At 38.8% G+C, this 27744-nt stretch overlaps 1 protein-coding gene across 6 annotated transcripts; it reads right to left on the bottom strand.

Moving 5' to 3' along the window:
• Positions 1–169: 169 nt before the first annotated feature.
• Positions 170–26523, bottom strand: Tfg (trafficking from ER to golgi regulator). Of its 6 annotated transcripts, none has more exons than XM_087576594.1 (9): positions 26309–26514; positions 21894–22121; positions 15630–15713; positions 14402–14548; positions 10903–11070; positions 7329–7469; positions 4382–4471; positions 1708–1748; positions 170–995 (listed from the first exon to the last, which is right to left on the bottom strand). In XM_087576594.1, the coding sequence occupies exons 2-8, from the start codon at positions 22075–22077 to the stop codon at positions 1714–1716; spliced, it is 849 nt and encodes a 282-aa protein (XP_087432720.1). In that variant the 5' UTR covers positions 22078–22121; positions 26309–26514; the 3' UTR covers positions 170–995; positions 1708–1713.
• Between the last annotated feature and the right edge of the window lie 1221 nt (positions 26524–27744).

Below are 27744 nucleotides of genomic sequence, written 5' to 3'. Positions count from 1 at the left end.
CCATAAGGAAAATCAGAAAACTAAGAGCTACTGACCCCTACAGTATTTATATTCTAAGTCAATCAAATTTGTTATATGAATTTCTTTCCCTGAATGGAAATCAATTTCATTAATTCTATACAATGACTATTCTCCTTATGTCTTAAATAATTAAGCTACAAGACCACAATTGGATTCAATCACCTTTATTAGCCTATCAATGTTACATTTTATACATAATGTCTAGTCATCTTCTCAAAGGGCTCTATTTTTATTTAGTACATCATGTTAATAGTAAATAGCCAAGTGTGATGGCTATACCTTAGCCTAACTTTTTAATATTCTCTGGGAAGCTAGAAAGCCAATCATTTTACACGCAGGTAAGAGTAGTGTTCCAAAATAATTAGGAAGCGGCTACAATTTTAAGCAGGGGAGGAAACAATGTTCATTTTGGTCTTTTTGTGTTTGTATTCCAGTAAATTATATTTTCAATTAACAGCAACAATGATATCATAAAAAAATGCTCTGCTTTTTAAATTTTTAAACTTCAATACAATACAAATTGAAACAAAATAGTATTGTATAGTCTTTTAGGAGGCAATAAGCCATCATTATTAGTGTGGCTGAACCTCCTTATCGATAACCAGGTCCAGGTTGGGTATAGCCCTGACCAAAAGGAGGACGGTTACGAGCATAAGGGTTAGCCCCAGTGGAAGGAGGGGCCATGGTACTTGCAGGAGATGGTGTAAAACCTGGTCTTGGTTGGTAAGCACCAGGTTGGCTTGGAGCCATTCCAGGCTGAGAGCCGGGGGGAACAGTATAGTTAGCAGGCTGAGATGTCTGGGTAGTGTAAGTCTGTGGAGGGTAAGTGCTCGCCTGGTACTGCTGTGGTGGTTGAGCGGGCAGTTGTTGTGGCTGGCCAGAAAAGGCAGGAGCCGGTGCCTGGGAAGTTGGTTGTTGGCCATATCCCTGGAACTGCTGAGGTTGTTGGGGTCCAGTCTGCTGGCTGTAACTAGCTGAAAAAGCAAAATAAATAACGAATGTTTTGGGCTTTTTTTGGGGGGTGGGGTGAAAGTTTTCCAGAGATTTAGTCTTAATGCTATGGACCAAAAAATGATTAAAAAATTAACAAATATATTCATAATTATAGAGTGATTGCAGTATAAAACATCTCAAAACCAAGGAATTATAAAATTTCTCCAATTTTTAAATTCTGTAGCCTAAAATTCAAGTCACTATAAACATGTCTTTTCTTTACAGATGCTTTGAAACCCCTTGAGGAAATTCCCATTTGCACAAAATTCCTAGAATGCTCAAACAGGTGAAATAATTATGCTTTCTAGGAAGACAAAAATCATAAAAGCAAAGTAGTCATTAATTAGGTTTAAATGGAAGTCCTATTTAACAGTATCACATGAAATACATTAGACAACAAGTGCTTTATAAGTGAAAGTGTTCAAGCACTCTTTTCATATAAATTGTTTTAAAGTTTATTCACTATAATATCTAAGAATAACTGATTACCATGTTTATAGTTCTTAAATCTTTTATATTTGGTACCTTGATACTTTTGCCTTAAAGCTCAAATTTTGACTTAGTATGGCATAATAAACAAAGAACATATCAAACTGTCCCAACATAATCAATATCTACATTCATTATTTACTAGAATATAATTAAAAAAAAATCTGCTTCACTGAAAACTTTTATCTCTACTATGAAACACACCTGCAGCTACTTGCAATGAAACCTCTCCATTGACTGGAATCCTGTCAGCATTAAATACCAGATACATAAGACAATTATTAAAATATGTACAACCCTGCATTTAGAAGAAATAAAAAAAGGATTGAATGAATTTGAGTATATTCTGAACTCACCTTGAACCTGGGTTCAAAATTTACTTATGAAAGAAACCTTTATGAACAAAACTGGAAAAAGTCAGAGGGAAAACTGGCAAACCAAAAGTATCAGAGATTGGTCAATGTCACTACCAACCAGCACCACTAGTAAGTCTCCATGCAGAGTAATTAGTTATCTATTTCCATAGCTCTCAAAGTCGAGGAAATAGGACTAGCAGGATGAGAAATACAGAAGCAATTTGAAAAGTACTAAAATCTTACTCAGTGAAAACCCTAAACCTTCCCAGAGGAAGCTTAGGTTTCAGTAGCTAAAGCAATTCACTCACAGTAGTACCTGAATGCTGAATTAAAATAAACTTATAAGATCTTGGATGTCACGTAATTTCTCCTCTCTTCTGTGCTAAACTTAAAATTGTGTGTGTGTATGTGCCTACCCATGAAAGCCAGAAGAGGAAGGACATGGACATGTCTGATGGCTATGAGCTGCCATCACCATGGATGCTAAAATCTGAGCTCAGTTACTCTGGAAGACAGCAAGCGCTCTCAACTTCCGAACCAACTTGTCAGTCCCGACAAAAATTTCCAAATGTAACTTTCTACTGTAAGTTTTTGGGAATACCTTTATTTTGAAAATGACTATCCCATTTGAGAGGAAAGCAACTATCCTCCAACTATCCTCCAACTGAAATCTAAACTGTTTTTTAAATTGATCTGGGAAGCACCTAGAGTCTTAATTACTGCTCAGGAAAGGAAACAGTAATAAATGGTAACAACAGCATTTCAGTAGCAGTCTACTGCGTCATTAATCATAATGCAGCAATATTTCTCTGTTATTTCTATTTGTCTCCATTCCTACACCATCCCAACACTCCTAAAATGAATTAACGTTAGGTGAAAAACATCACAAATTGCAACAAAATAGGTAATAGATATTTTTAAATTAATACATAGCTATAACTAAGCCTAAAATATTGACCATTCTGGTCTAGATTGGAGAATATAAAATGGTATAAAGACAAGAGAAATACATTATGTTCCAGCCCCCTCACTGAATATCTGCATGCCTTGAAAAGTCATTTATAAAATGGGTGTAGACCAAGATCAGGGGTCCTCATCTTGGCTACCTGTGATACCTAAGTCCCACCTCCAAGCAAACTGATGTCTACAGGAATAGGGCCCAGGGAGGAGGCTATGAGAGTTGAGAGCATCTCCTAGATTAGATAATGACACTGATCTCTTCAGATTCCTCAGCCTATTGTTTCTATGTTATATAATTTGTACCATATATTTTTTTTTATTTAAAAGGGTAACTAAAGTGACATCCCCTTTAAATTCACTCCATCTGTTTTTTAAATTAGATTTAGCTATAAAATAAAATCACTCTACAGCAAAAACAATCCCAAGAAATTACTGTATGTGTAAAAATCTATCAAACTTAAGTACTGACAAAATTCTGTAGTCTAGGTCAGCAATCAGCAATTGCCTGCACCAGTGAAACATGAAAGTTCAGCCTCTTTTAAAGGGCCAGACAGTAAATATTTTAGGTGTTGTGGGCCACAATACTTCTCTCACTGTTCCAACTACTCACTCTACTCTGTCAGTACAGTGCCAAAGTGCAACAGCAACAGGGATAACTGAGAAACATGTAAGGTACAAGTGTATAATAAAGCTTCCTTTACCAAACCAGGCAGTAGCAGAATTACACTGTAGCTGTACCTGCTATAGCTTACCTATAGCTATCCACCTATAGCTATGTATCTATAATTAGCTGATCTATACTCTCATACTCTAGTTAATACAAAACTCTCAAAGGAATTTTGTTAAGTTACTTAATCTTTGACTATACATGGTAGAGGGACACTCTGATGTAACAAGAAAAAGTACCTAAATTATAACTAAAACTAAACAAAAGAAATTTATCACATTAAATATAGATAAGTCTTCAGTGGACAGATGGTCGCATGTACAGGAATGCGATCAGCTATAAAAAGCTCTCAGGTGACCAGACTTGCTATGTGATGAAATCCCCTGGGTCAGATGACAACTGTCACTTCACCTCAGCAGTTAAAACCTAAATACTCTTAGTTGCCTGAATTCGACTGTAATTTTATTTGCATGTTTTATTTTTGGTATTTTACCATACTTTTCAGTAGGCTTAAATGAAACAATTTAGTTTTTATTAAGTTCGTTTCTGCATGTATGGGGAAATTGTTGATATGCCTCTACAACTTCTAAGAGTACTCTAGAATTGAGTGATATGGATAGAAGAAAATCCTTATTTTTTTATTTTTTAGATTGTTAGAAAGAGAGCTTTGTAGTAAAACATTTTTTTTACTGTAGCTTACTACAGAATCATCTCTATAATTATGTTGTATTTACTCACTAAAAAAGTAAAATGCTGATTTGAAAAAACATATCACTTTAAATATAAATAAGTATTGTGTGCCCTAACAAGTACTTAGCACTTACGACAGTGTAAATATCATAAATCAAGTACTTAGGAGAAGAACTTAGCATCAGCTCTTCCATCACCTCCTCACCTGAATACTGAATACCGTACTGCTGAGGAGGGGCCTGAGGCTGCTGTGCACTGTAGCCAGCCTGCTGCTGGTACTGTTGGTACATCTGACCTACGCGAGAAAATACAGACAAGAGAGAACAGTTTAACTGGGCAGAGAAATACTTTTAGGGTACCTTCATATTCCTTCCCAATTTCATATGTAATCACATTGAATAATAATTAAATTTCTGTTAGTTAAATATCTATGACAAGAAGACAAGGGTGATTGCTTCTTCTGCTACAGATAAACTGCCAAGCGTGTTTGCTGGCAGCAAGTATTTTATGATGTAATTCTAGTGACTACCACTTCATAAATTCTATAAAGTGCATTGTCCATGCTATATGCCATCAGGTAAGTAATCAGAGAGAAGGGACAGACATGGGTCTTTATATATGAACAATACCTCTCTGACGATTCATAGCACTTTTCTCATTACAAGTCAATTAGTTTTAGTAACTATCAAATTATACAGAGGAGAAGGCACTGACTTTAAGAAAAGAAGACGACAGTGTTACTCTAAACAGCATTCAGCCCGGTCATTCACTGTGTAATAACCTAGTGATGTCAGAGCTACCTTAGTTCTATCAACATGCTCTCTGACAGTGGTTTTCAAGTTGCGGGTTGTGACCCCCAAAAGACAATCAGAAAACAGATATTTACATGAAAACTTGTAACAGTAAAATTTATACTTATGAAGTAGAAACAGGAATGTTATGGTTGGGGTCACCATGACACAAGGAACTATATTAAAATGTCACAGCATTAAGAAAGTGGAGAGCTACTGCTCTGTGTTGTTTGCACAAGGCCAAAGTAATCGAGTAACACACTTCTCAGACAGTTTTTATTTTATCATTACTTATTTTTGAGACTCACTATGAAGCCCTGGCTAGTTGAAGCTAACTACATGGACCAGAGCAAGTTGAACTCATATATACAAGGACTGGCTTGCCTCTAGCTTTTTCACTTTTCAAAATTAAACCTAAGATATCACGAAAGCTAGGTATATGCTTGACCACTGAGCTATTCTTGGGCCTTTCAACCCGAAGAAGATACTTGAATTACAATCAGTAGCAAAAATTACTTTGGGGGATATTATGGTATTTATGGTATTCAAATAGTAACATAAAATTCTTAATTTTATTTGATATCATTAATTTTGTAAGAGCTTATGTTAAAAATTAAGCCATACTTTGATAACTCTGTTCAAAATATAATCAGAAGTTGATCTAAATAATCGGCAGTGTCTACAAAGTATACATCATATATCAAGAAGTATTCACTGAAGCAACTTACCCTAATCACAATCTTCAGCTATATATTATTATGTCCAACACAGCTGAGCTACTGAACTAGAGCTCGTCTGAACTGGGACATAATGTATGCTGTTTGAAATGTTCCAAATCACTGTCACATTGCTAACATCCAAAATATGATAATTATAGCAAAACCCACCAACCTCTTTCTAAGTCGATACTTACATATTTATACAGACATACTTGGCTAAATAGCCATAAATGTAAGATAAGAAACAGCTGTAGCAAGGCATGTAATTAATGCCACTCCAAAGAAAATGCATCAATAGTATTAATGTGAATATGGTGAGTATTGCTAGAGAACACAGGTAGAAGACCATTTTCACTATATAAAAAACTATTCTTAACAGATTTGATAATTTGGCAATTAAAAAAAGCCCTCAAAAGACAAGTGAAATCTTGCTAAGCAAACATCGTATCTCATTTCTGCCACTGACCTTTTTTGTACAATTCTCCTTCTAATAACTGACATCAGTGCTACAATGGCTTTTAGTTCACCTGGCATGGATGTTACAACCTTTGTCCACCCAAACTCTGTGTTCTGCTTCAGCCTCCCACTGAACCAATATCCCATCACTTCTAGTTTGCCCTAGCTCTTGTTCTTGCATATTTGATGCAGAGTAAGACTGACTAAAGTTGGTGGAGAAAAGACGTAACATAAGAATACATAAGATACCACCTGCTAGTCCCCAACGAGTCACACTAATTCAGTGAGCAAGCATGGAAAGCATCACCACAGGACAAGAAGACTCCAGGCACAGCTCATTCTAGCCGACTGCTGTAGTTTGTTTCTGTTTTAATGTAAATGCTGCTTTAGGTGCTATGGACTTTAGATCATCATCAACCCTTTGGTACAGTGTTAGAGCACCATCTGGTGTTTACTGTTTTAAAGTAAAATGTGCACTTATAAAGGTCCTAACATGTACAAGCAGATAACAGAAAAAAAGAAACAAGGTCATGTCAAGGGTTGCCCTAGAGATAGGTATGGTCCTTAGTGGTGTTCTGACTTCGTCAATGAGGTCGTCAATGAGTTGTGTGTTTCAATGAGGCATCTGAGATCCTTCACGAATACCAACCAGCCCTTTGAAATACTGCACTTTCAATTTAATTAAGGATTAATGAGGTATTTTTTAAAATGATTGATTTAGTCCAATTTTCACATTTTTTAATCAGTAGAAAAATATCAAAACTCACAAGATTAAATTACTTACCAAGGACACATAATTTGAAGAGAAAAAAAATTAACTGCAAATGCACTGACCCATGTCCACTACATTATTTACCTAAAATTATGCTTCACCATCTCTACATAAAATCTTTTTAAGTGACAGAAAATGTAGTGTTTGGAGGGGAAATTATAAAGTATTTTTCCCCACTCTTTCATTTTGTGTTTATATTAACTTAAAACATTTTTCATCTACCTTTCAATAATCAGAAATATATCCTGTATATTATTTGGTTCATGATACTAAATCTCACATTAGTATTAGACTCTTTTACATCTGTGAAGACAGTGAGACTACCTATATAAATGGACTGCCATTACCAATGATGCCTCAGTGAACACTTCTGCACATGTCCCTTCCCACCTATGGCTCTGAACACTATTTTACCTTCAATCTGACCTGCTTGTGTCTGAGCTCCTGCATAGGGAGGTTGCTGTGGCTGACCTGCTGCTGGGTGTGCGGCCGAAGAGGAAGAAGCAATGCTGTCAGGTGTTCCGGAACGGTCTTCTGTAGGAGCACTGGGTGGTCCTGGGTGGTCATGAAAAGTCAGTTAATTACTCTGTCCAAACTCGTTCCTTAACAAGTGCAATTTAAAGATTTAGGTTAATGACAATAAAAATAAAATCACCATGAAACAACCATGTCACCGAGAATACACTACACTTATGTGCTTCATATTTTCACATTTGCTCCAGTCTATAGGATCCAAAGTAAAAATTGGAAATCCTTCCTTACAATGTGTGAAATTCTAAATTCCTGAGTCCTAACCTCCCCTTGTCAAAATCAAAACTCCTATCTACAATCAACCAAACACAGGGCTGCTTTCTTAAGTAGGTCTCTACTGTCTGTAAACTCAATTTAATCTCCCTGGTTATGTTCAGAGATCCAAACATTTCTCACTAGTCTTCTCACATGTTCTTCTTTTAGTTAAAATTATCCAGCTCATGGTTTCATAGGATATCTAGCCATTGTTTTGGTCTCTAATTCATTTATCATAATTTCTCCACTCTATGACTAACTGCAGCATACTTAAATGACCTTCTTTAAAACCTAGTTATAATTCTAATGAATCTTTGACTTATACTTTATCTCCTAGTGAATTTATCTACGGCTTACTTTTTAAATAGGTAACACTGATTTCTACTTTATATAAATGTCTATACTGGCCCCATTTTTCTTAAGACTGAGAACTCTGGCCATACTCTCTTGTTCTTTGCTGATAGGACTAGGACTCTATTTAATACCTACAGTCAATCAAACTCTGTCAGGGTAAGGAAAACACAGGAGCCAGTACAGAGAATCTAGATTTTCTGTATACTTCTAATACTGTGACAGTAAGTGGATTCTGAAGATAACACAAGGCTTATGGCTTTAAGTTAGTTTACCACACAGAAAGGTGATATGAAGAGTTCTGGAGCTAAATTCCTTAGGTTGTATTGCTAGAGCTAACAGTGGCTGCTGACTTTAGGCTACTGAACCTTTCTGTGCCACAGCTTCTTCAACTACGTAAAAGGCAAACCAATTCTGACCTCAAGGCTACTTGGAAGGCTTATGAGTTAAAGTTTACAGCAAAATCCTCTAAAAGCAATTAGCACTTAGAAAGCTTGATTTAACCACTCACAATTATTAGCAGGCTTTCCTTAAAAGCAGTCTCCAACTGTTCCAGTGGCATGTCCTGAGAACTTTAAATCTAAAAGGTCACCAAAGTCTAAGTATAAAGCTGATGAATGTTTGCAAAGTGTCTGAAATGAATGCTTGGACATTGTAACTGGGTTATCCCACCATGAACTTATAGACGGTGGGCTACCAGAAGGTGAAAGGAAAAAAGGAGTAGGTTCTTGAGAACAAACACTTTAAGAATGCATCTTGTCAGTAGCCCATTTGACTTCCTTGCTTCCTGACTACCAGAGTAAACAGCCTTCTCTCATACACACTCAGCCCCTAAGGTGTTTGCGCCTTGTTTCAGGCCCAAGCTAACAGAGCCAGTGGGCCATGAACTGAGATTTCTGAAACCATGACCAAAAATACATCCCTTTTCCTGAAGTGACTCTCAACCTTCCTAATGCTGTGACCCTTTAATAAAGTTCCTCATGCTGTGGTGACCTTCAATCATAAAATTATTTTCATCGCTACTTAATAAGTATAATTTTGCTAGTTATGAATCATAATGTAAATTTCTGATATGCAGGATCTCTGATATGCAACCTCTAAAGGGCAGAAACCCACAGGTGGAGACCACTACCCTAGGTTATTTTCTAAAGCACTTTGTCACTGCAAGACAAAGCTGATATACCACCATTTTAGGCACATGGCTTGTCCACTAACAGTCAAGTGCTAATGAGAAGCTATGCTCGGTTATGGTAACAGGAATGCTGTTTACAGCTTTACTAGTACACATGCACACTTCCCTAGAGAAGACCCTGTATTATAGTAATCTTAAAAACACTCAGGGCTTGGCTCTTCTTCTCTCCCTATGTAGCACGTTACTGTTGTTTACCTGTTTTTCTGACTTCAGTCTCTTGACTTCTACATTACTGTGGTAGTTATTTCCACCCTTAACCATATCACACTTGAAGAATTAAAAAAAAAATACACTGGTTGTTACTTATGTGAAGACAACTTAGTATACATAACTGCATGAAAAGGCAATATATTCAAATGTCTTCTCAAAATCTAACATAGTTCTCTTCATTAAATAATCCCACAAAAGTTTCCAAGAAAATCAAAATGAAAAAAATCAAACAAAGTCTCTATTTTAAACTGATAAAATTGGCAAAGTAAATGGTTCAGGTAAACCCTTCCCCAAGTAGCAAAATATTGAAGTAGAAGAAAACAATTATTTAAAAATATACCTTCTAATCAAATCTCAGAGAACCCAAAAGGGAGTCTACCCCTGTAGAAATACAGTGAATTAAAAATTCCGAGACTTGTTTGTAGCTCCAATGGTAGAAAACCATCATGTTAACAATTTCATGGTCAGACAAGGAGTAGGAAATGGAGGATGAAACTCTGTCACTGAAGGCCTAATTACTTGCACTAAAATAATTAAACTCTGCCCAAATCCTTAGCCCCTTATCTGTTTATGGAATGGAGGTAAATCCAAGAGGCCTTAGAACAACAACAAACAAACAAACAAAAAAAAAAAAAAAGGAGGAGGAAGAAGAGAAGGCAGCATCTTTGCTGAAAATAAAAACAAAGCAACAACAACAATGAAAACCAACCCAGAGATACCAGCTACTCCCCAGGTAACTGAAGTCAATACAGACTAAGAACCGGATAGAAGGGCAGTAACAAAGCTCTTAGAATAAAACAAAACACCAAAAATTACAAGTCAGCAAGATACACTAATGAAAATGCTCACATTACAATGAAAACACAGAAGACAGATAGAAACAAGAAAATAAAACACATACTGTAATACTGGAAAGCAGCCAATAAAAAAAAACAAAACAAAACATGAAGCACTCTGTAACATGCGTGTGCTTAGGATCCTCCCTGCCCCCACCAAGAAAAACAGGAACAATACTGACAAAATGAGAAGCAAGTAAAAGAATAGTGTATAATTCAAAAAATTTAAAGCACTGCTTTATAGCCAAAAACTTATTCATATAATAGCAATTAATCAGAAATATGTTTAATTTTAAATGTCCTAAAATTAGAAGAGAAAGCAAATCAAATGCAATTTAAAAAAAAAATCTAAACTTTTTTAAAATAAAAATTCTGCTTTAAAAAAAATCTGGAAATACTTCTTTTAATAAAATTTACCTGAAGCAGTTCCTTCTAAGGTAGAAAAGCGTGCTAAAGGGCAAATCAATCTCCTTGGGGTGCTAAAGCCATGAATTTTCCTGTTTCATAGAAACTTAAATATGTAAAAAATAATTGGCTGAATCCTTAAGTGATATTTCACCATATTCAAAAAACAAAAGGTAGAAGATGAGGTGGGAAAAAGGAACTGACTTACCTGAAACCTGGTCGTCTGTTAATCCAAATGCTGACATGACATTTTTGTTGATTTCATCTTGGTTTTTTAGAGGATCAAAAGCTGACATACTTGCTGCCATAACCTGAGTAGACTGTTTCCCAGAAGAATCAGAAGCAGCAGGCTTTTCTTCCCTACCATCCACAGTATCTATAATAAAGGAATAAACAAGTTTATTTTATCTATGCCCAAAAAAGCATAAAAAAAGATAGGAAAATATACATGTGTATAAATACTGTCAGAACCTTGTGAAAACAGAACTATGTTTATGCTTCAGGGAAAATAAGTAAAAGACAAAAGAATTGTCTCTTACCACCCCCCACCCCCCCTTTTTTTAACTGGATTAAACTGAATGCCAATAATCAAGCAGTCAAGAAGATACTACAAGAGGATCAAGAGTTCTAGGCCAGCCTGAGCTATATAGCAAGACTATCTCAAAAACAAAAGGGAAAAAAAAGGAAGTAAATTATCATTATTTTAAAATCTCCTTACCAAACACAAAATGACTTATATGTTACTTTTATGGAGCCCTGAGCTGGCTAGTTTTTGTGTCAAGTTGACACAAGCTAGCATCATCTGAAAAACCTCAATTGAGAAACTGCCTCCCTAAGAGCAGGCTGTAGGCAAGTTGCTAAGCCTTTCCTTTAGTTAGCGATGTGTGTGTGGAGCCACCCTAGGCTGGTGGCCCTGGGTAATACAGTAGGCTGGGTAATCCATAAGCAGTAACCTAGTGAGCAGCACTCGTCCACGCCATGAGCTCCTGCTTCCAGATTCTTGCCTGGTTTGAGTTCCTGCCTTGGACTCTATCAATGGACTATGATTGAGGATATGTAAGCCTTTTAATAAATCCTTTCCTCCTCGAGTTGCTTTTGGACATAGTGTTTCAACACAGCACCAACCATGTGTGCATCCAGTGATATTTCTCAAGCTGTCTAGTTTGCTTTCTGAGAGGGTCTTTCAAAGACCTGGAGAACTCACTAAGCAGCTGGCCAGTGACAGTCCCGGGTCACTGCCTGTTTCCATCTCTACAGTGCTGGGATTACAAACACACACCATCATACCGGGCCTTTTCTCACATAGGTTCTGGGAACTGAACAAAGAGCCTACGGCAAGTTTATCAACTGAGCTATTTATCCAGCCCATACCCATTGACCTACAAATACATGTAAGACTCCCAAGAAACAGTTACAAAAAGTTATTTGACAAAATAAAATGAGTGTTTTATTTTGTAAAAGAAACATAAATCTGGCCTACATTTTGGATCTCAATTTTTATGTTGTCAATTCCTCTATTCACAAGCCAAGACAGCCAAAATCATCAATAAAATAACACAATTCTGCTCTTGTCTTAAATATATACTTATTAGTTATTAAAATACTTGTAGAAAAAAGGTATTTGGAATTTGCTTCAAAATAATGTACAGGGTGACAAAGTATAAACAGGCATGATCCTGACTTAAGGTAATTCTTAAAAGTGAGCTTGGATATATTAGTGTTAGGTCTATTTTGATATATGCATTTTTACCATGTCCTTGTGTCTTAGTTACTTGTTCTATTGCTTGAAAAGGCATCATGGTCATGACTTGCTTTGTATTCAAGAGGACCTGAGTTTTGAACCTCCAAAATTTGTATAAAAAGCTGGCTAGGTAATACCACCCTGCAGTTCCAGCAATAGCAAGATGGAAGTCAGAAACAAAGCTAGACTAGATTACTTGGGAAGCTCCAGGCCATTTAGAAACCCGCTCACAAAACAATATGTGGAAGGCACATGAAGAATGAAGGCTGTCTTCTGACTTCCAAATGCACATTCTCACACATGCTTCACCTGTATGTACTTCCATCAATATGCAAGCATGTACACCCACACACAAAAAAAACACCCCAAAACAACAACAACAACAACAACAAAAACCAAGGGCAAAGCTCAGAATAAGCAAACTGCTTTATTCTGTAACATATAAAGAAGTCTTCATAAGTCTAAGATCATAAAGTATTTCAGTAAGTTTTACTGAAATAGAGGTAAAACTAAAATTACTAATTCATCAGTCAATATTTATTTAGCATTTACCATCAACATAATTCTAAATGATTAAAGAAAAAACCATGAAAGAAATTATAGAATAGTTCTATTTAAAACCCAACCACATTTTAAAAAGTTAGGTGTCTACATTCAGTAGAGTCTGATACTCAAAGAAACTGAGGATGCCAACAAGCACAGAGGAATTAAGAAAATGGGGAGGAAGAAAAAACTAAAGGCCAATTTCCAAAATTATGTAGGAGCAAAAAATAGAATATATGAGTCTAAAGCTTTCAAGTTATACATGACATTTTTCCACAGAAATTCTCATGGCCCTTACATGTAGCTATCTTGACTCTCATTAAAGTTTCTATTTTGTATTTTAAACACTTAAAACTTGTATAGTTTTAAACACTTGAAAATTATGAGCAAGGGCTGGAAAGATGGCTCAGTGGTTAAGAGCACTGACTGCTCTTCCAGAGGTCCTGAGTTCAATTCCCAGCAACCACTCGGTGGCTCACAACCATCTGTAATGGGATCTGATGCCCTCTTCTGGTGTGTCTGAAGACAGTGACAGTGTACTTATAATAAATAAATAAATCTTTAAAGACAAAAAAAAGAAAAAATGAGCAGCCATTTACAAAATCATTTTACATGAAATAGTCAAGATTAAACAAAAGTTGAATAGTGTTTTTAAATACACAAACATACTTTCAACCTATGAAATATGCTTTTTAATTTCAGTTCATATTTTAAAATACATTTTGATGCCTAAACTATATCAGCTTCCAATATGGTAATAAGCCTTAAATTATCTTTACTATTTATAAATAGTACATGTCACTAGTAAATGCAAAAAAGTTTTCTTATGCATATTAAAAATTATGTCTAAAATAAATTTTAATATACTACTTTAAAGTACTAATCTAAAAGTATTTTGCATTTGAAACTTAGGTTTTACTACATAAAACAATTCCAATTCCTAAGATCCATTAATTATCACACTAATAACAATTCATGAATGAAAAGTGTTTGAAAACAGGCCTACTGTATGAACTCTGGAAACTGAGACAAAGAAACTGAGATAAAGAAATCACCACAAAAGTATTCCTTATGCACTCACCTGCACATTTATTTATTATTAGTCAGTACTGGGGACTGAATACTGAGCACTGCATATGTCAAGAAAGCAGTCTACCACAGAGTTACTTCCCCAGTCCCAGAGAGTACTTTAAAAATGGAATTCCAGGCCCTGTCCTCTTATGACTCAATCCAAGTACTGTAATGCAAGTTTACAGTAATCCTGACAAGTAGTTGTGGGAATGCTGACATGTACAAAAGCAGAAGCAAGGATAATAAAGCTAATAAGGATGCTGTCTTACTCCTATGAAATAATCAAATAATCCCCTTTTCACAAAAATGATAAAAGAATATATTAGAATAAAATAAAATAAATTCAGTTTACCATTTTCAGGAATACTGGTGGAAGGCCCTGGTTCTCCAGGCGGCTCTAAGCTGTCCAATAAGCGATTCACTTTATTCCGAAGTTCTATCAGTTCTCGACGAAGATATTTCACCTGACTTGATTCAAGGGGTCTTGGCTGGCCATTAACTGAAACAGAAGCATTAATTTGCTTAAACTTAGAAGATGAGACCTGCCATTAAAATAATACACATTAAGTAGAAATAGACAGCAGAATCAAAAGTAGTTTTATGTTCATCCATCTATTTTAACTTGTTTACGAGTGTGGAGTATGCATGCTGGTGAGTGCTCCCATGGAGGCAGAGGTAGACTGATGCTTTTAGCCTTCCTTTTGGAATCAGGACTCTCACTGAGCTTGCTTTCACCGCTGGCTGGATGGGCTGGCCAGCAAGGCCCTGGGTCTGCCAGTTCCTTCCACTCCAGAGCTGGAGATGCAGATATGTCCCCATGCTCAGCTCTTCACATGAGTGTTAATGGATTAGAACTCAGGTTTTATGTACTACAGCAACCTTACCAACCGGTCCATCATCTCCCTATCCCCTAGTAGTATTTTTACAGTGTTAGAATTTAGAAGTATTAACATATATACCTTTAAAAAGGAACAAAAATCAAACAAGATACAGTTGATGCCAAATTCCCTACTTCCTTTTTCCCCCTCAGAGACAGGGTCTCAAGTGAAGCCCTGGCTAGCCTGGAACTAGATCAAAGACTCATCATTGTTAGCTTTTACTCCATGAAAAGTAATATCCAAAGTAGCAGACTTATATGCTAAGCCCTAAAAAAATAAAACCATAATATAGAGGAAGATAATTGAGGTAGTCTGAATCCTATAATTACTTTTAAATTTGACAAACAAGGCATTACTATTTGGGGTAACAAAACAAATAGAGAAATTAACACATTAATCTTCCCAAACATAAATAACCTAACAAAGCCAAAATTTTGGCATTACAAATTAAAACTATAGTACTCTTACTAGATATTCCTAAATTACATCTCATCTCAAAACCAAAATAATCTTGAATTTTGCCTGAAACTTCTATTAATAAAGTTTTAAGTAATTCAAAGTCTCACCTGAATACAAATATTTTAAAATATTATGTAACTGAGCCATTAAAAGGAAAAAGTCAAAAGAAATAAAAACACAATTATAAAAAAATTGTATATTTGAGTCTAAAAAAATAAATTTATTATAAAGTTTGCTACTCACCAAATAATGTCAGTTTCAGTATTCTACTACACTGAATTGCAAAGGAAAGGTCAGAACTATCAAAAATTGTTATAAGATCTCCATCTGAAATTCAAAAGAAAAGTAAATTCAGACAACTATGTCTCACAAAACTGGGTGAGACTAACTAAACCAATTTGAAAACTTGTTAAGACGTTATTTTAACCAAACATACATGTCAAGACAGGGATAACTAGGTACTTTGTGTTTTTAGAACTTTATAGGCAACCCATACACGTATACATATGTATGGCATTACATGCTTAATAATGCTCGATTCTCAGGGATTCTGCTCATAAACACATTTTAAAGAAAATAACATATTGATACAAAAAATTAGTGAAACTTTCTGTAATTAATCTTAGTCTTTTTTCTTTTCTTGAATCCTGTAATAGTAGCAGAGTGTGGTAGTTTAAATAGCCCCGCTATATAGCGCGCGCAAGCATGCGCGCACACACACACACACACACACACACACACACTCTCTCTCTCTCTCTCTCTCTCTCTCTCTCTCTCTCTCTCTCTCTCTCTCTCTCTCTCTCTCTTGAGCTCATGTTTGAATGCTTGGCCCCTAGGGCATGGCACCATTAGGTGTGACCTTGGTGGAGGAAGTGTGTCACCACAGGGGCAAGCTTTGAGGTCTCATATGATCAAGCTACTCCCAATATGAAACAGTCTCTTCCATTGCCTGTGGATCAAGATGTAGAATTTTTAGCTCCTTCTCCAGCACCATGTCTGCCTGCATGCCACCATGTGCATGTTTCCTACCACAGTGAACTAAGCCAGCCAGCCCCAATTAAATGTTGTCCTTTATAAGAGTTGCTGCGGTCATGGTGTCTCTTCACAGCAGTGGAAACCTTAAATAAGACACAGAATGAGTATCTGTTGGAATGTTATCTAAGTTGCCTTCTTATGTAGTTGCCAACAGACTATGAAAAATAATTTGAACAAATTAAACATTTTTTTAAAAATACCACAAAAAAGAAGGGGAAAGAAGGAAAAAACAGGGAAGGAAAGAGAGAAAGGAAGAAGTAACTGCATGTGGAGGACATATTTCAATAAAGAAGTGGGAGCCACAAACTACGTCCAACAGAACCTCTCCTGTTTTTGCAGAATAATGAACTAGGTCTTTTACATTTTTAAGTTGTCAAAAATGATGGTAGTATGACAGAGGTCTTCTGTGAGATGCAAAGCTACAGTATTTATTTTCTGATCCTTCAGTTTGCTGACATTCCCCTATATGAAAGGGAGACAAGAGAACACCAGTCATTAAGGTCAGTTTTAAGATATGCTAAATGTGAGGCAAAAATAGTGTCTCAAGTTAAAATGATTATTAAAATTTTGAGTTGTAGCTCAGTGGTAAAGTGCTTGCCTAAAAGATTTGGTCCTCAGTCCAGTAAAGATGGATGGATAGATGGATGGATGGATGGATGGATGGATGGAAAGAAGGGTGGGTGGATGGATTGAGGAAAGAAATATAGAGATACATATAATCATGAGTCTTGCAGCCAAATGGATGGGACAAGAAAATATCTTGAGTGAAATAACTCAGACTAATAAGTGGATATTAGCCAAAAATTACAGAATATCCAGGATACAACCCACAGAATTCAAGGTTAACAAGCTGAAGGACCCATGTGAGGATGCTTCAATCCTACTTGGGAAGGAGAAGCAATCACAGGAGGGAGGGAAGAAGAGAGGGAGGGAGGGAGAGGGGTAGGGAAAAAGGGGAACATGATCAGGTATTGGGGAGAAAGGGGAACAGGACTGAGGCAAGAAAGAACGGAAACAGGTAACCCCAGGAGATAGGAGGTGGGGGGACCCTCTAGAATGTACTGGAGACCTGGGAGGTAAGAGACTCTCAGGACTCAAAGGGAGAGACCTTGGATGAAATGACCTACAGTGGGGAGGGGGAACTTGTAGAGTCCATCTCCAGTGGAGGGACAGGACATCAAGTGGAGGGATGGAGTTGCCATCTCACAGTCAAAAAAAAAAAAAAAAAAAAAAAAAAAAAAAAAAAAAAAAGCTCTGACCCAGAATTGTTCCTGTCTGAAGGAACTACTAGACAAAAATGGAGAAAAAAGCAGCAGAAAAAGGAGGTCCAGTGACAGGCCCAAATTGGGATCTAGCTTAAGGGGAGGCCCAGAGTCCTGACACTGTTACTGATGCTGTACAGACAGGAGCCTAGCAAGGCTGCCCTGAGAGGCCCAACAAGCAGTTGAAAAAGAATCAGATGCAGATATTTATACCCACCCAATGGACAGAAGCCAGGTACTTCAGTGCTGGAATTGGGAGAAAACTGGAAGGAGGAGGAGGAGGAGGGCAGCCCCATAGGAAGACCAGCATCCTCAACTAATCTGGACCCCAGAGATCTCTCAGACACTGGTGAACCAGGCAGCATACTAGCTGGTATGAGGCCTCCCAGACACATATACAGCAGAGGACTGCCTGGTCTGGCCTCAGTGAAAGAAGATGAAACTAAACATGAAGAGACTTGAGGCCCCAAGGAATTGAGTAAGGGGATGGGTGAGGGCATCCTCTTGGAGACTAGAGATAAGGGGGGAGAGGAAGTATGGGATGGGGAGCATTTGGGGGGCAGCCTAGGAAGGGGATGAAGTCTGGACTGTGAAAAGGACGGAATAAAAAAAATTTAAGTTAAAAATTTGAGTTGTAAATTCAAGAAAAGAGAAGAAACTGATTTAACTAAGGAACACATCTTAACAGAATAGAGGTAAAACTATGTATTTATAAAGAGATGAGATTGATAAAGAAAGTAGGAAGAACATGAGTGACTCTCAAAAATTAGTTTGGCTAATTTCAGATCATATGTCAACAGAAAAGGAGAATTCACCCATGTTGGTAGATGACTGCCTGTTTTAAGTTGTCCAAAATACATGCCAAGAGGTGAACGATTTTCATCTGTAGCTCAGCAAAGCCATATGACCAGGCTCTGACTAATGCTACATGTATAAATATCCAACATCTCAAACCCTAGTCAAGTAAGATCTCTGAAGATTTCTTCAGTCTTTATTCATCTGCATGCTAGATGTTAATGCTCAGGGTAAGCCATGGGATGTTAGGTAACATTTCTTGATTTTCTTGCATGTTGAACCACTGAGAGTGTAAGGTTTCTATAATAACAACCATCATGACTAAAGTCAATCTCAGAGAAAAGCAGTTGTTAGCAATTAAAAAGAAAATCAGGAAATGTAACTGTAATTCTACTACATTTGATAAAATATTTGTTTAGCAAAATATATCTCTGTAAAAAATAGTTGTGGTCAAATGAGCCCAAGAGCACTGCATATAATAAATTGGCAATGCATATTAGCATAATACACAACGATAACTCCTGCAATAAAGAAAGACATTTGGCCAGTGTAGTTCACCTCAAGTGCCATGTCAGTCTTGGACTACATAGTAAGAACCTGCCAAAGGATGAAGAGAAAAAGAATAAAAAGATAGAGAGAGACATTTGCCTTTGTTTAAGCTAGCTTTCCTGTATTTGGTTGATATCTCAGGATTTTACTGCTATGAATAGACACTATGACCAAGGCAAGTCTGATAAGGACAACACTGAATTGGGGCTGGCTTACAGGTTCAGAGGTTCATTCCATTATCATCAAGGTGGAAGCATGGCAGCATCCAGGCAGGCGTGGTGCAAGAAGAGCTGAGAGTTCTACATCTTCATCTGAAGGCTACAAGTGGAAGACTGACTTCCAGGCAGCTAGGATGGAGTCTTATAGCCCATACCCACAGTGGCACACCTACTTCAACAAGGCCACAGCTCCTAATAGTGCCACTCCCTGGGCAGGCATATACAAACCATCACATTCCACTCCCTGGCCCCATTGACTTGTTCAAACACATGAGTCTATAGAGGCCATACCTAAACATACCATAATGCAAAATACATTTAGTCCAACTTCCAAAGTCCCCATAGTCTGTAGCAGTCTCAACAATGTTAAAAGTCCAAAGTTCAAGGTCTCTTCTGAGATTCATCCAATCCCTTAACTGTAATCCCCAAATCAAGACAGGAAACCAGCTGAACAAAGTCCAAACTCTGCATCTCCAAGTCAGATGTTAAAGCAGTCATCAGATCTCCAATTCCTTTTTTTAAAAATCTTTGTTAACTACAACAAACTTTTTTCTCCTGGGGTGGTTTCAGCAGGTATCCTATGGCTCTGGCATCTTGAAAATCATGGGGTCTCCAAGTCACCTTCAGTGTTACAGCTTCCTGTTTGAATGTCTGAGATCCACACATGGTATTCTGGGCTCTTCCAAAGTGCTGGTCACTTCTCCAGCTCTGCCCTCTGTAGCACTCTAAACTAAGCTCGGGTTTGATCCCTACTTACTCTACTGCCATTGCTATTCTTGGTGATCATTCCATGGTACTGGCACCTCCAATACACTGGAGTCTTCTGCTGCAACTATGCTTCATCAGTAGCTCTCATAGGCTCTCTTCATGGTGCTAAGCCTCAAATCCTTTGCATGGCCCCTTCAGTCCTGGTCCATCAACTGCAACTGAGGCTGCATCTTTACCAGTGGCCTTCCATGGCCCCTCAGAATGCCAAGCCTCAGTGGCTCTCCATGACCCCTTCATGCTTCAAAAAGTGGGTGACTCTTACACATTACCATGTACAGATGCAGCACAAGGTACAACCTTGGCTATCTCTCAAACACAGCTTCCTTGTGCTCTCAGAAAACACACTCCAGAAGCTTTCACCTCAGTGATGCTGGTTTCTTCTTAACCACCACTAGTTTCTTAGCTCCAGCTAACCAGCATCAATTGTCCCAGTAGTCTCTTCTACTCTGGACTCTACAGCCAGAGCCACATGGCCATAGCTGCCGAGTTCTGCTGCTTGCTGGAACAAGACCCCCTTGTTCTGTTACATTATCACCAGCTTTCTGCTTTCTAACTCCTTCACTGACTAAGCTTGGCTGTCCTAGAACTTGCTCTGTATGTAGACTAACTTGAACTCAGAGATCTACATTCCTGTCTCCTAAACACTGGGATTAAATGTGTAGTCATCAAGCCTGGATTATGTTTTTCTTCACCTAGAACTTGCTTTGTTCTAGGTTGGCCCTGAACTCAGAGATCTGCTTGTCTTTGCCCTTTGCCTCCTGGGATTAAAGGCTTGTGCTACCATGCCTGGACCTTAATTTAGCTGGGTAGATCTTGCCCCAAGGGTACTACTCGTAATTCAGTTTAACACCATTGAATATAGGACTCAGCTTCATTTCATTCCCTGGTGCCCCTTTAATACTTGAACCTTATATTTTATATTTTTCCTTTCTAAGCTTGCTACACTTGTTCAAATGCTCTTCATGAGACTTATCCAGAGAACAAAGTCCCTCTTGGGTTTTTTTGTGACTTCCTTTGTCAATGCAATTAATATAAATCTCTTTACCTTAGCCTCAGGCAGACTGTTCAGAGAAGGGTGCAAAGCAGCCACATTCTTCAGCAAAATACTACAGAAACAGTCTTCACACCAGTTCTGAAATTATTCTCCTCTGAAACTTCTAAAACCAGGCTTCCACAGTTCAAATCACACTCAGCAACAAAGTCATCCATATTCCTACTAGGATGCCCATCAAACCCCATTTAAAGCATTCTACTACTTTCCAAATCCAAGTCCCAAAGTCCACGTTCTTCCAAACAGAAGCATGGTCAGGCCTATCAAGGCAATACCCCAGTCCCTGGTACCAACTTCTGTCTTAGGGTTTTACTGCTGTGAACAGACACCATGACCAAGGTAACTCTTAAAAGGACAACACTGAATTGAGGTTGGCTTACAGGTTCAGAGGTATTGAGGCAGGAACACAGCAGCATCTAGGTAGGCATGGTACAGGAGGAGCTGACTTCTAGACAGCTAGGGTGAAGGTCTTAATCCCATGCCCACAGTGACACACCTATTCCAACAAGGTCACACCTCCTAATAGTGCCAATCCCTGGGTCAGGAATATACAGACCATCACAGCTGGTAAAGAAATCTTTTTCATCCGATAAATATAGTATGAGAATTCCACTCAACTCTGAACATACATGTGGAAATCTGAGCAGGAGAAAAGTATTTAAAAGTACACGTGAAAATGTCAGACACTCCCTTCAATTAATAAATTACATTTTTACATACAAAGGAACTGTTTGACAAATAGTAAATAAAGTGGTTGGGGGAATGAAGAATTAGTCCATTGAGGAAAAAATGGGAGTAAGAACATGTACTTAAGACCTTAAAATCTTACCCTCATCCTTATACTTTATTGTAACTTCATCATTACTCAGAAGCTTTCCTCTGAATACTCGCTGCATCATCAGCACTAATTCATCATAAGTAATGTCTTCATTATGAATGGGAATTCGCCGGATATCTTCTCCAAGTTGAGCTTTGATAATCAGCTTCCCACTTAGGTCCAACTGTCCGTTCATTGTGGACTCCAGGATGCTCTATATATATAACTCTAGGGGAAAAACTGATGAAAGCAGAATTATTAAAATGTTAAAAAACTGTGCCCCTTAAAAAAAAGGTGCCCCTCGCTGATACATAACTGGTCTGGAAACATTTTATTACTAATGTAATTTCTATTATTATGCATTATACTATTTTATCCATATACTCAACTACTTAACTGACAATACTAATACCATCTGTCTAAAAATAAATTCCTGACTTCTAGCCCAAAGTTGCCTCTCCTAAGGTCTTCACATCTGTTAGTGGCAACTCTTTTCTCCAAGAAGGCCTGGCTGCTTCCCTTTTCTCACACCTTACATCTAAAGTGTAGCAAACCTGGTTGTTACCGGCCCAAGTACTTTGGTAATCCATCCAATTTGGTATCTTCACCATCAACTTAATCCAATTCAGCCCTTTGTCTGATTTATTTAAAAATGTCTCAAATGATCTGCTTATTTACCTCCATCCACTTTCACTGAAACTTCAACAAATCAGAGATTTGTTAAGTAAAATCTAATGTCATTGTGCTTAGAACCTTCCAATGAATTCCCATAGAAAAATGTAAAAATGTGGCATGAACTGACCTCTGGTATTTTCTACTTTGTCTTGCTCATATCCCCCAACTGAAGGCTTTGTGCTTACTGTGTCCTCTGCCTTCAAGTCTCTCATGCCCCTCACTGGAACCAGACTGCTAACTATGTATCTTCTAGAGGTTTTCCCTAACAATCTAACTTAAAATGTACCTCATTACTGTCTTCTCATCCTGCTTTTTCTTCAAAGCCCTAAACACTACGTGACTTTTTTTTAACTGTCCTCTCCACTAGAAGAAAGTTCCCTTTTTATTATCTTTCTAGATTGTAGAAGAGGCCTGCCTTGTAAATTACAGTTACTCAAATGGACAATGGCTACAAAATTGTTAACTTGTAACTCTAATGTTAATCTGGGAGAGGAGGCATGTATGAACATGAAATGAGAACCTATTTTTTCCTAAATAAGATCTCAAGAGTACCTTTTCTAATTTCCTATTTTGGAAGCTCAAAGAGAAAGGACAAATGAGTAGTACTCTCCTGGGCTTTCAAACAACTATCCATGATCAAGCTACACTACTCCACTAACCTGTCAACCCACATTACCTCCAATCAAAATGGGTGTGTATGATTGGACTGCATTCTCTTTTTTTTTAAGATTTATTTTATTTCTGTGTGCAGGTGTCCCAGAAGGCCAGAGTGTTGGACCACCAGGAGCTGGAGCCATGGGTTGTTATGAGACCTCTGATATGAGAACTGAATTCAGGTCTTCTTCAAATGTAGTACTGCTGCTAACAGCTGAGCCACCTCCCCAGCCAAGCATTCTTTATTTTAAAAAGAAGAGAACTAAGTATAGGATGGGCAGGATCAAGAGCTCAGACCAGCCTCAGCTACAAAACAAGTTCGAGATCAACCAGCCCAGGCTACTGGACAGTAAAGAGCATTGACTAGTGGTACAGTGCTTGCATAGCATGCATAAGGCTTTGGGTTCCATAAATACCTGGCCCCACATTAAAAAAAAATTAATGATAGAAGTAGCTACTAATACTAGTTTGCTACAGAATTTTCACTTCTTTGGTTTTATTTTCTTATTATCTCATTTCAGATTATTCAATGTCCTATGTATTTATAATCTTAAATTCTGAACACTAAGGTCTTTAGTAATTCAAATTACTACTGTAAAAGTGCACATTTAGGATCAAATAATGGGTTAATATTTGTTTTTTGCAAGGCCAAGCAATTCCTCACGATGTTTATCTATCAGCACAGAACGTTCCTACCATCAACTTTTTTTACCTGTTCCAATAATTGACCAATGAGAGCCATTTAAGATGTCCTAAACCTCCTTTGCTTCAATCTTGCTTTCAATCTCGAACTTTTTCTTCTGGCAGCTTTCTGTTTCCTTCTCTAAAACTTACTGAACCTCCATCATTGCCCCCATCCCTTTAATGTGGAAAATCCCTCACCAAATCACCAAACTATTCAACTTGGATAGTTTTTAATGAATCCTAACTTGTGTCACCATTATTAAATATAAACCTCCCAATATCCTCACATAAATGCTCTAGTCTTTGTGTCTAATTATCCCTCAAATGAAGACAGCCACTCACCATCCTCTGGGAAAATTACATTTCTATTAGTAACTTTAATGACATGGGACATAAACCTAAACAGAATACTACAAGGTCAAAGCAGAACAAAGTGAACTATGTTCCACAATCTGGACCCCATCATTCTATTAATGTAAAAGTACAGCTGGGTTTGTTTGTTTGTTTGTCTGTCCAGTCTCACAATGAGCTTCTCATAAGGAGGGTGATGACCTGACACCTCTATAGAACCAACTCTTCAATAGTTGCCCCAATTTGTTCTCTGACTTTAGAAAATGTTTACATAACATTTACTATATCCCAGGCTCTAAAACACTGTAAGTTTAAAAAGATGGTAAGAATCTCATGCTTTTATTGATAGCCTGACAGGAATGATGATCTTACAATAAATCTGCATTTACTGCCTTCTCTCTATAGGCCAATATAAACCAGCAATATAGATTAAGGACCAGTGCTTTGAAAGCTGGAATACTCAGTTCCTGAACTATCTCATAGTACCTCTTTACCTGGTCATATCAAGATACACTCCCAAGTAGGATGAAGTCCCAGCACAAATGTACTTGGCAATACGCCCTCTGATGGAACCGGGAAGCACTCAGCTCCAATGAACCTAAAAGCTAATATTACATATACTCAACATCTGCCATGGTGGCCTAGACTCACTTCTAGTGTTTCCTCTCCACAGTCTTAGCTAAAAGTTGTCCATTGTGTAGTGATGTCAGGCACAGTTATTTCTGTTCCCAAGAGAAAACTTCATCCACATTGGTGTCAACTCTGCTCCTGCCTTTCTTTAATAGGGTAGTGATTAATATGAATTAGTTCCTACAACGGCTGGTAAGATCACTATGGCATTTTCTGATTTATCTACTGATGTCTTACTACTTCCTAAGTCCAGAAGTGACTCAACCTGGAATTTAACCTCCATCCAAGAAATGTTCTGGTGACTGGGATAAACTGATGTGTCCAAGGACATAAAGCCTGCCCCCTACACTAGGAGGTAAGCCAAGCCTCAGGCACCTGTTGTTTAATCTGAGTAGGTTCTTTCAGAGTAGAAGCTCTTTCAGAAGCTTCTAAAAAAGCACCCACCCTCTAAGCAGTTTTTTTTCTTTCTTTCTTTTCTTGTCCCCTGACTCCCTAAGACAGAGTTTCTCTGGATAGCTTTGGCTGCACTGGAACTCACGCTGTAGACCAGGCTGGCCTCAAACTCAAAAATCCACCTGCCTCTGACTCCTGAGTGCACCACCACCAACTCGCTCCCTTTTCTTTTCTTAAGAAACTCGATTATTCTAAAATTGTAAGTGGTCTCAAAATCTGTACTACATGCACTATATATGGCAAGAATGGTAACCATCTTCCCTGGTAGCTATGTGAGCTCAAGTTCTCCACGGTGTACTTTCTTCAAGCAAAGGAAGAGTAACAGCTAAATTTGACTAATCTTTTGAGATTAAGTATCTACAAATTCTTCCTATAGTGCCTAGAGACACCAACTTACAAAAGTTGGGAACTGTATTCAGTAAAACTGGGTAGGGCCTCGAGTGTACGACCGAATGGGGTTCCTTTTTGTGACCTCAATCTATTTATTCTCCACCGTCCAAGGCAGGGAGGGAGTCCTGGGGTCAGGCACAAATGCTTCGGGCCTCCTCAAACCCCCTTTCTCTGCCTCCAATGATTCACTCACTCTCCACCTTCCAAACCGCTCTTGGGAGTGAGGCGCCAAGCAAACACCCCAGGCTTCAATTCCCTTTTCTCCACCTCGGGTAAGAGGTACCCCACCACCACCACCCCGGGCTACTCTCTGGGGACCGAGGGAACAAGAATGGGGTATCAGCGGGGCTAAACGCCCTCCAGCCAGGCCCAGTGCCGGCGCCCTCCCCACCCCCTCCCCGCCAACCCTCCCCCACACTGAGCCGCTCGGCCGCCTCCCCCACCCCCCGCGCCCTCACTCACCGCCCCTTCCCACGGTCCCCAGCCCCACCCGCCCGCCCGGCGCTGGGAGGTTCTAGAAGCCCTCCGGCCCTCCCGGGTCCCCGGACCTCCTCAGAAAACGGCCCCGCGCGAGATTCCGGCGGCCGTACCGGCTTGCCCAGGCCGCCGCCTCAGCTGACCGGGTCGCTACGAGGCCGCCGCGGGCTCCGCAGTGTCTCAGGGAGGCTACCGACACCGTCCACCCGGCCGCCCTCCGCCGATCGTCGCCGAGCTGCAGGCTGCGCGGACCTGGCCAATCGCACACACCCAACGAGCCTAGCAAGAGCCGCGGTCCCGTACGTGGCAGGTGGGAAGCGCAGGGGCGGGAGCAAAGAAAAAAAAAACTGCCCTGGCGCCCCGCCTCAAGACGGACAGGCCAACCAGAGCGCATGCGCAGTGGAGTGAGGGGCGGGACGGGCGAAGACCCCGCTGCGTCGGGTGAGCGGCCCAGCTTCCTCACTGGATGACCGAGTGTAGGAAGTGCGAGCCGAGGCGGACACGCATGCGCGAGGAATTACCAGCACTTCCGGTTTTCCCGACAGCTAGTAATTGCTAACTCTCTCCGGTGGGCGGGGCGTAGTCTGCAGGGCTGGGCTTGCTCTGAGAGCCTTGGTGGAGGTAGGCATCGGTCCAAAAAGGTTTGGTTGTTGTTGCTTTGTGGTAGTCCTAGACAGCTAGTCTGTCACATCTCCGAAAAGCGAACCCCTTTCCCGCCTTCTTTCTACACATTCATTCATTCATTCATTCACTGTTGGGCGCCTACGCTTTGCTAAAAGAGTGCTAGAATGCTGATGAGTCAGTTCCCCAGCTAGGCTGTACCCAAACCCTTAGGAAGGCCGCAGAGTTTAGAGGGCACACCTGCGGGTGAAAAAGCAGCTTGGATAATAGAATCAAGGATTCAAGGAGGCTTTTGCAGGCTAGAGATTTGACCATACCCTACACTCGGCTTTAATTCATTTTACTTTTTGCTTTGGATGTGCGTATTAAAAGACCAGCCTCAAACTGAACCCCAAAGTTTGTAGAGGTGCTTAAAAGTGTTTTGCCACTATAAATTGTTTTTCATAGATTTATATAAGGAAGTTTCAGCAGTTGCTTTCAGAAATTAAGCAGAGGGCTGCTGATAGAAGAAGATTCCCTTATTTTCTCTAGGAATTGTTCCTCAGGGTGCTTCCCGTTTAAATTTGAATGGTACAGATTCAGAGTGCTGCTGACAGTTAATAGTATTCTTCTATCTTCCTTATGGCTTGGAGTTATCAAAGCCACATTTCTATGCATAGAGGTAAAATTCCTGAAAGGAGCGAGTTATATCTCTGCCACTCTTCCTAAATTTAAGTCAGACCCTAGGACAAAAGGAGTATAGCAGGGAACCCCTGCACTTGAGAACATGCATACCCATTAATGTTTTATTTCCAAGAGAAAAACTGTAAAACAATGAAAAGAAATATATGTATCTAAGTTAAACCTCAAAAACATTTTGAGTCCATAAAAGATGTTTCAAAAAGTTATTCTGGCATGACTAAAAGAGTTACCACAGTAGCAGAAGATG

This window comes from Rattus norvegicus, chromosome 11, assembly GCF_021556685.1.
Source record: "Rattus norvegicus strain SHRSP/BbbUtx chromosome 11, alternate assembly SHRSP_T2T, whole genome shotgun sequence".
Classification (NCBI taxonomy): Eukaryota; Metazoa; Chordata; class Mammalia; order Rodentia; family Muridae; genus Rattus; species Rattus norvegicus.
Note: the sequence above shows the minus strand (reverse complement) of the source record. Positions and strands in the feature narration are given on the sequence as shown.

What these genes read in the sequence shown, in the direction of transcription:
- Tfg (XM_087576592.1), bottom strand. Translation starts at nt 22,077, where the DNA reads ATGAACGGACAGTTGGACCTAAGTGGGAAGCTGATTATCAAAGCTCAA. An exon ending in AATAAAGTATAAGGATGAGG is followed by an intron (nt 15,714 to 21,893) that starts GTAAGATTTTAA and finishes TTTGAATTTCAG; the next exon opens with ATGGAGATCTTATAACAATT. An exon ending in CACCAGTATTCCTGAAAATG is followed by an intron (nt 11,071 to 14,401) that starts GTAAACTGAATT and finishes CCTTTATTATAG; the next exon opens with ATACTGTGGATGGTAGGGAA.